The sequence below is a fragment of the Mustela nigripes genome, chromosome 16 (genome assembly GCF_022355385.1).
Source record: "Mustela nigripes isolate SB6536 chromosome 16, MUSNIG.SB6536, whole genome shotgun sequence".
Taxonomy (NCBI): Eukaryota; Metazoa; Chordata; class Mammalia; order Carnivora; family Mustelidae; genus Mustela; species Mustela nigripes.
This window is the reverse complement of record NC_081572.1, coordinates 44,113,527-44,123,146: the sequence shown is the minus strand read 5'-3', so window position 1 is coordinate 44,123,146 and position 9,620 is coordinate 44,113,527. Positions and strand designations below refer to the sequence as shown.

Genomic DNA, 9,620 nt, shown 5'->3' with positions numbered 1-9,620 from the left:
AAAAAAAAAAAAAAAGATAATGTGTGGGTTTATGTGATTTTTTTTTTTTTTGGTAAGAGAGTCTACAGTTTCATTGGGCTCTCAAAGGGATCTGTGACTCAAAAAAGGTTAATAGCCACTGCTTTAGGCATTATTTTGTCTGATTCTCTGCTTTAAAAGTTGAGGGAATGGATTTCTTGAACTCTCTTTTCTACTTCAAGCCTTTGCTGCTTGTTCTGGAACGACATCGGTACAACCTACGCAATTCTCCTCCGAGTAGCTCCTGCTATATCCCCAGGGCTGTGGAAACATCCTAGTGAGGCCAAGCGGCAGGCTGAGTGGCCAGCACTTCATTTTTCAGAGAGAAATGGAGAGTCCCTAAGGAAGGGAGGTCTGGCTCTCTGCCCGAAGTATCACGAACAATGACTATACTCTATATGAATCAAGGCCATGTGAAAAGAGTAGAGACTGGAATTATGATAATTCAGGAAAACGATTCTCTAGACCAGGAAGGTTTGGGGAAAGTATGTGTTATTCTCAGATATGCACTTTCAAGTCGGGATCCAACAGCTTTTAAGCCTCTCTAAAAATAAGAATTTGGGTTGGTGAGGGAAGAAGGGGTTTTGTCCAAAGTCATCCAGGTGGGCTGCGCTAAGACCTGTTAATCTCATAGGTAAACAACAGCTCTTCTACCTGCCCCCCGCACGTGTCCTATTGACTTCCTGAGAAATTAGTTAAAAAAAAAAAAATTTATTTATTTGAGCGACAGAAAGAGAATGAGCGATGGGGAGGGGGAGAGAGTGAGAAACAGACTCCCTGCCAAGCAGGAAGCCCAAAGTGGGGCTCAATCTCAGGACCTGGAGATCATGACCTTAACTGACTGAGCCACCCAGGTGCCCCAGGGAAAGGGTTCTTGTTCTTTTTAATAAGAAGACAGGGTGTTCCAAGAGAACGAAGAGCAGTAAGTAATTAACTGCCTTTCTGTGTGCCTTCGGACAGAAGCCCAATGGACAGAGAGGATGAGGCAAACTGGCTTTACAAGGCAAAACGTGAAAGTAACTCTTTTTGGGAGGGATGGCAGGTAGGAGGTTGTTTTTGTTAACACAGATGGCTCTTCTATAAAGTTCATTTTCTATGACTTTAATAACAAAACATTTTGTAATTGGGGACCAAAAGATTATGTAGACATAATCTACAAAATCAAATAGGTGAATAATAATAATGTCCTATATAGCGATTCCACTGGAAATAGCCTCTTAGTCTCATGGTTTATGTCTGAAACATATTTGGAAATAAGAATTTGCTAACTCACAACAGAAGCATTAAAAAAGGGGGGGGGGGACACTAAACTTTACTGCCTAAATGCTTTCCCAGAGAACTCCCTTAGAGAACTTTCTCATAGGCGCTATTGTGCGCCCTGTGTGAGCCACTGTCTGGTCCTCCCAAGTGTGTGCTTCAGACAACGAGGCCTCGTCTCAGAGTAGGGCCAGCCTACCTCCAGAAACCTGACCTTTCCAAAATCTGGCTTCCAGTGTGGAAGGGCCTTAACAGATCCTCTGGCTTTGGACAGACTCAGGGATGAGGAGGGGGTCTTCCTCCTCTGTATGAATAATGGACATTGGAACTTGAAGATAGTCCTCTGACTGTGAGGAAACTTGGCAGCAGAAACTTGTGAAAATTTTCAGGAACTCCTGAGTTTGTAAAAAAAAGTATATATATTGGGGCGCCTGGGTGGCTCAGTGGTTTAAGCCTCTGCCTTCGGCTCAGGTCATGATCTCAGGGTCCTGGGATCGAGCACCACATCGGGCTCTCTGCTCAGTGGGGAACCTGCTTCCCCCTCTCTCTCTGCCTGCCTCTCTGCCTACTTGTGATCTCTCTCTGTCTATCAAATAAATAAATAAATAAATATTTTTAAAAAAGTATATATATTAAATGGATGATAATCAACAAAAGAAAATAAGAATCCACCAGTCCAAACTGACATAAATAAACACAAACACATGGGGGGAGAGGAGGAAGTGCTTCCTTACAGAACTCCAATCAAAGAGGAGAGGAGATGGAAACAGAAAATCAGCATTTGGCAAACACTACAGTAATAATTGCTTTAGGCAGAAATCATCAAGGGATGTCAAAATGAGTGGGCAAAGTGTGAGGAGAAACAGGATATTCACACAGTCCCAAAGTATCCCCCCATAAGATACTTATTAGTTACAAAGAGAAAAATAGTAGCTTCACAGCAGAGGAAGCTAGCTGGCAAGCACCTTAAGCCAGTGATCAAAGTTAACAACACCAGTAATGGGACACATCCAAATGACGTACCCAGAGGGACAGAACGTCACCTATAGGGGTGCCTGGGTGGCTCAGTGGGTTAAGCCTCTGCCTTCAGCTTGGGTCATGATCTCAAGGTCCTGGGATGGAGCCTCACATCAGGCTCTCTGCTCAGCAGGGAGCCTGCTTCCCCCCCCCCTTCTCTCTGCTTGCCTCCCTGCCTGCTTGTGATCTCTTTATCAAATAAAAAAATTAAAAAAAAAATCACCTGTAATGGAATACTTGCCTGCAATGCATAATCTAGATCAAATCAAGAGCAAACATCACACAAACTGAAACTGAGGATACTGTAGAAAATAACTTGTCAACACTCTGTAAAGTGTCAAGGTCATGAGAGACAAACAAAAGACTGAGGAAATATTTAAGGTTAAGGGAGACTAAAGAGACCTGACAACCAAAGGCATGACGGGATCTTGAACCAGAAAGTGGACACTCATGGCACAATGTTACCCTCCTGATTTTGATAATTGTGATTATGTATAAAATGGTAGCATTCTCTGGAGGAAGGATCTATGAGAATTTTTTGTAACTTTTTTTTTTTTTAAGTCAAAATTACTTTAAAATGAAAACCTAAACAAAGTATACTTGAAAACACGTATGTTAAAGATCAGGTTTCTTTCTCCATTTTCCAGTGCCTGACATGGTCAAGCCTTGTAGCTATGTAAGAGCTCAGTGCCCACGTAGGAAGGGGTTGTTGGGATCCATTTGGTACATAAGAGTCAAACTCAGGCTTCTAAGGTTAGTCAAACTCTAAGATTTACAAATACAATGAATGATAACACTCATAAGATATAAAAATACCCTAGAAGGTTTCCAGGCAGGGTCAAAGGAGGCCTGCCAAGTCCCTCCTTCAGCCTCTGGAAGGGCTTATGCCCTTATGAGCCCCAATCATGACCAGAGGAGGGAGAAACACAGTAGAAAACAGCAAAATGTTCAACACTCACTTGTCCTGGGACTCAATATACACGTAGAGATGAGGCTCGAAACACTTGGAAACAATGCCATGAAATGGATTGTCTGGGGCTTTCGGCTTCTTTGGCTGTAAAGAGGAGGAGAAAAGAAGAAAGAAACCTACGCTTGAGCCATCTTTGCAAGTTTTCAAGCAGTTTCAAAGAATACATCCCTTCAAAGTTGACTCCTGACACAGATAAGTAGCACTTGATGTAAGTGACCTGGGACTGTGTCTTGCATTATGATTCAAGCCAGTTTGTGCACAACGAGCACAGCTTTGTTAGCATCACTGACTTGCTGTGTATGGTGAAAGATTTACTGCTGCTCTGATAACACATGCGCTTTCGATCTGGAAGCTATTCATCATCCGACTGATGTTTTAAAAAATTTAAATCCTAGCTAATACCAGTACCTTATATTTGTACAGTGCTTTAGAATTTCTAAAGTGCTCTCATGTGATAGATTTTTCACAGCCTTCATTTAGTGATTGTTTTTATAGACCAAGCACTTTATATGACATAACAGCTCATCTATTCCTCACAACAACCCTTGGTGTAGAAATCAGTACTATCACATTACACCTAAAGGAAGGCTCAGAGGGTTCTAGTAGCCTGTCCAAAGGCAGACGGTGAAGCTTCCTACCTCCTGAACTAGAACTCTTTCTGACCCAGCACTGCTTTGCCACTATGGCTTCCAGACTGTTGAATTGCACTGATGAGTAAATGCAAGAAAAAGAATGGTAAAGGACCAACATAGCATTGCCAACTTTTTGTTTTGCCACTTCCCATTCTCATCAGTTCCTAAGAGTATTTTACACACAAACACTATAGCAGCAGGAGGGCAGTCCTTCCTATGAAAAGACAGTTGGTGACCTTATGCCAGATAGACAGATAGATAGGCAGACAGACAGACAGGCAGTTTTGTCTTTATTTTTTGCCATGGACCACTGTAAAATGGCCAGCACTGGTCCCCAGTTGATACTTAAAAACTACTGATATACAGGCCATCTAGGTAGACAAGCATTTAAAAACTGTTTGCTCCCTAATTCCTTTTCAAAAAAAAAAAAAAAAAAGTGAAGATCCTCCTAGATATCTCTTTCAATTTCTAAAAAAAGTCAATTCTATTTATTATCAAATGCCAACAAAAGGACCCTTAGCCCTTGCTGGTGTTGATGCTAGAGTATAATCTGGGCATAAATTGATAACCCATAGCATACCTGTTGGGTTGAACTGTTCGTATCTTTTAATAAATATAGGAAAAACTAAGCCCCTAATGACAAACACAATAATGATTCTCTTCCTCTAGTAACTTTTTATTTTTTAAAGATTTTATTATTTATTTGACAGATCACAAGTAGGCAGACAGGCAGGCAGAGAGAGAGAGGGTGAAGCAGGACCCCTGCCAAGCAGAAAGCCTGATATGGGGCTCGATCCCAGGACTCTGGGATCATGACCTGAGCCAAAGGCAGAGGCTTTAACCCACTGAGCCACCCAGGCACCCCCGTCTAGTAACTTTTAAAAATAAAACACTAGAATGGCTAAAAACATCTGTAAAAACTGGAAATGAACACCAAAAATTCAATGTCAACCTTAGTATCCCCTTCAATCTCCTATTTAGCTCTCTCTCTTATCCCCTTTGGAGAGTTCCGTGTTTTTTGGCAAGGTTTTTAGAAACTTTGGTATTCCCTAAATTACAGTTGGGTTTTTTTTCTTATCAGCCAGAAGCTACCACCAAAGTAGTCAGGTCTGAGGCTAAGTCCACAAGAGACTCCCCAGCCTGGGTTCACCAAGTTTGAATTGGCTGGATCCAAAGTTCCACTTCATTTCACAGATGCACTGAAGTTTCTCCCACACTCCCAACAGTTTAAAATGGTGGATCCATGATTTAGTACAATGGCTGTATAGGGGTGGTCCTTATCTAATTGTTCTATATTTTCCAAATCAGTTATCTATTATTTCATTCTTTTCAATAAAGTAATTGTTAAATGAATAGATAAATGTGATTTGTCTAACTTATATATGACCAGATATTCTGATTTTAGAACTGAAAACTATAGCCACAATGCCCAGATTAGTCATCATAAGGCTTATATTTATATAATCCTTTAATATACTTAATATCAATACAATTATTGATATAGTAATAATCATTAATATAGTAATATAATCAATATAGCAATATTAATAACTCTATAATATTTATCCTATTTATATTTTTCTTGTGCCAAAAATCTTCACACATCTACAGGGCAGCTTCTGGTAATTATAAATTGGGAGTTTATATAATACAGAATGTTCTGTTTTAAATCAACATATTTTAGGAATGCCTCGGTGGCTTAGTCTGTTAAGCATCTGCCTTTGGCTCGGGTCATGATCCCAGGATCCTGGGATCAAGTCCTGCATTGGGCTCCTTGCTCAGTGTAGAGCCTGCTTCTCTCTCTGCCTGCTTGTGTTCTCGCTGACAAATAAATAAAATCTTAAAATAAATATACCAACTTATTTTATTTATTTATTTTAAAAAAGATTTTATTTATTTGATAGAAAGAGACATGGAGAGAGAGGGAACACAAGCAGGGAAGGTGGGAGAGGGAGAAGCAGGCTTCCCGCTGAGCAGGGAGCCCTATGCGGGGCTCTATCCCAGGACCCTGGGATCATGACTGGAGCCAAAGGCAGACGCTTAACCCACTGAGCATCCAGGCACCCCTAAATCAACATATTTAACATAAGTATTTTGTATTTGGCTTTACTAATTTATGTGCAATTTTCCAATTACTGACAATGTTTTAGTTTATCACCTTAGAATGGCTACATTATGAAATTTAAGTTCCATAAATTAGATAGTAATACTGTACTGATATTACATTTTCTGATTTTGTTTTTTTTTAAAGATTTTATTTATTTATTTGACAGAGAGAGATCACAAGTAGGCAGAGAGGCAGGCAGAGAGAGAGGAGGAAGCAGGCTCCCTGCTGAGCAGAGAGCCTGATGCGGCACTCGATCCCAGGATCCTGAGATCATGACCTGAGCGAAGGCAGCGGCTTAACCCACTGAGCCACCCAGGCGCCCACATTTTCTGATTTTGATCTGTGGTAATTTAAGTGAATGACCTTCTTGCTAGGACGTACATACAGACATATTTAGAGCTAAAGGACATGATATATGCTAACTTATAAATTATTCCAAAAGAGAGAAAGAGACGAGGGGAAGGGGCAAAAGTGGACAGGGGAGAGAGAGGGAAAGGAGGAATGGAGGCAAAAAAAAAAAAAGGAAATGAGAGAGTAAATGTGCCAAAATGTTAACAACTGGTAAACCCAGGTGAAGGATATTTGAGAGTTCTTGTAATATACTTAAAACTCTTCTCTAATTTAGGTATTTTCCTTTTAAAAAGTAAAAAATAACAATAAAAAGCTTGGGAGATGGGAGCCAAGGGCCTGGCAGATAACCCCGGGAACAGTTGTGGAGCAGTCAAGCAATGGCACGTCACCAAAACTTTGGCTAGCCCAGCGGACATCGTGTGGGAAAATATGGGCATTTGCGCCTGAGTGAAATAGGGCTTAGAATCAATTTCACGGTCTTAACAATGCACTACAGTTATGGTAGCTGTCACCACCAGGGGAAGCTGGGAGATGGGTACATGGGACCTCTCTGCATTCTGTAACTACCTATGAATTTATAATTATTTCAAAACACAAAGTTTTTTGTTTTTTGTTTTTTAAGTGGTACAGGAGAATTGGACTCTGAATGTGAAGTGGTTTTAGCAATATCTTAACCTATTTATTTGGCTCTTATTTTCCTTTTTACATATGTGCAAAAGTGATATACAATAAAAATCTGGGTCTAGAGAAGTCTGAGGAGCTCATTCAGAATATGTATAAGAGACAGATTCTAAGTAATAAAAGAAAACAGTTCCGTGCTATTCAAACAAAGTCAACTCGGTCAGTCTTCTGCAGACCGTGTGCTCCGAGGCACCACAGAGCACTCGGAACCTGGCCCTCAGGGAGCGGCCTCATCAGACAGTGTGGGTGTCCCAACCCTACAGGCAGGTGACCGCCCTGCCCCGCCTCTGCCCACTAATGCCAGCCACTCCTGGAAGCGAGAAGACCTGACACCACAGTTCCCGGTCCCTTGCAGCGTTTTGAGTGTGAGCTGTTAGCAAAAGGGGAACAATGCTTTTTTCCCACAGGGCTGCCTCAGGGCTGTGGCTTGCTTGCTCCTATTTAGATAAGAGGTGCTGGAATTTCAGCTCACAGTGGCGTCTCCCTAGGCACTGTCCAGCTCCCCAGAGGGGCAGGTCTCTGCTGAGAGAACACATGAAGCCATTTAGCAGTAGCATTCGGGCTGCCTGTCTGAGTGTGTGAATTCAGTCCAAGAGCCGCAGATGTTTCGGTTATTTCCTCCCAGAGTTGGAGGGAATAATAGAAGGTTACTGTTGTCACAGTAAGGAGCTCTACAGCTGGCCCCACTTCCTTTTATTACCATCCAATGTAAACAGATGAAATCTAACTGCTTGGATCACCAGAAGGGTACATTTTTCAACCAGAAATTCCTTATTTCTTCTCCCCTTTTCTTTGAGCACCCTCAGTCCCCTTCTGGGTACAATTTTTGTTTCATCACTGGGGAGTGCATGGGCAACTGGTGGCTCAAACTAAGTACATTTTTTCAAGCTCACACTCTTTTCTCAACAGGCCACGCTGCAGGAACAAATGGGGAGAGACCCTGTCCTTAAGAGTCAACTGTCTACTTACTGCGGCAGTGACACACGGCTTGGGTAACCCCAGACAATCACTGGGGGCCTTCTCCTACACCTCTGGCTCCACCCAGCCCGAGCTTCCTGTGAACTTTCTCCCTAAGGCCTCCAACTCTAGAAGCCAGTAAGTAGCCGGGAAGAGGGAGATCCTGGAGCTGCCCCCTGAGGAATTACAAGCAAGAGGAGGCTGTGGGTAGTATGTGGGTGTCATCACTAACAAGCCATGGCCAGTGAAGCTGCAGCTGGGCCATACAGTCCAGAAGTTTTTGGTTCTTTCTTTTTAAACGGATCTCAAACCCCTGATTCCAAAGAAATTTTACTTGGAATTCCATTATAGAAGTGACTCGTAACAGAACTTCTGTTTGGAGAGAGTCAGAGCCCTGGTCTCCTTCCAACACCCCACTAGTGACATGTGATGGGAGCACCAAGGAATACAGTCTGAAAACGATGGGCTCTCTCTAAAGAGGAAAACACTAGGCAAGTCTAGAGAGAGTAAAAAATCTACCGTGTGGTCAGTTAATGGTGGACAGGAGTCTGCCTCTGCTTTACCCCCTGTATTTGTACTCTGTGTGTCCTTACAAGGAACAGTCTTGGTCCTTACAATAATAATCTCTAGCTTCCATGATGAGCAGAAAGTTCCATGAGAGAGAAATCATATTTTATCCAGTAAACAAATTTCATAGTAATGGGGGCCTCTATCATAATCCAGTTTAATGATATCCGGGATGACTAGCTGAAGGGGTAATTTTTCATGTTGGCACAAGGATAATGACAGCCACAGGGCCCTGAATAGGGCACTACAACCCAAAGCAAACTCAAAGGGTGCAGGTGATGGGCTGTGGGTAGAAGACACACCCAGAAGAATAAGCTCAACGCCCAGACTCTTCCTTTCCAAGTCCTTCCTTTCCACATGCAAAAGATGCACTTCAGTTAGAAGAAATCTTTTGTTATCTCCCACACTAGCTGATATGATGGCTTCAAATCAATTACAGCTAATCCCACAGATCTCTGGGATATAGCCCATAAGGTATCCTTCCAGTTTTATTCATTCACCTGGGGTTCGTTTCTGTGACCTCCACTTTTCACTGAGACAGCCCCGTGTAGTAAAAGAGCTCCATGGAAGGAATTCTAGTCTTTGACTTTTAGATCTTGCTTCCAGTTCTAGCTTGTCCATGCCCGGACTCTCTAACCCTGGGCAAATCCCTTAACCTCTCTGAGCTGCACACACTGCAGCCCATAGAAAATCCTATAAAATGAGGGGCAGGCAGGGACGCCTGGGTGGCTCAGTGGGTTAAGCCGCTGCTTTCGGCTCAGGTCATGATCTCAGGGTACTGGGATCGAGTCCCACATCGGGCTCTCTGCTCAGCAGGGAGCCTGCTTCCTCCTCCCTCTCTCTCTCTCTGCCTGCCTCTCTGCCTACTTGTAATCTCTCTCTGTCAAATAAATAAATAAAATCTTTAAAAAAAAAAAAAAAAAATGAGGGGCAGGCATTGGGAAGACGAAATGAAACAGAGCCCATAAAAGACGATGAAACTATAAAGCCCATAAAAACGTGAGGTATCCATGTTATTAAAACCGTTTAATCAGTGGACCAGACACATTTTACTGCATCACTT

At 42.3% G+C, this 9,620-nt stretch overlaps 1 protein-coding gene across 1 annotated transcript in view; it reads right to left on the bottom strand.

Annotated features, from left to right (window-relative positions):
- VPS53 (VPS53 subunit of GARP complex) overlaps window positions 1-9,620 on the bottom strand; it is a 138,518-nt gene that overhangs the window by 56,590 nt on the left and 72,308 nt on the right. Inside the window, exon 13 of the mRNA XM_059379440.1 lies at window positions 3,252-3,346. Coding sequence (XP_059235423.1) covers window positions 3,252-3,346 — 95 coding nt within the window. The remainder of the gene's footprint in view (window positions 1-3,251; window positions 3,347-9,620) is intronic.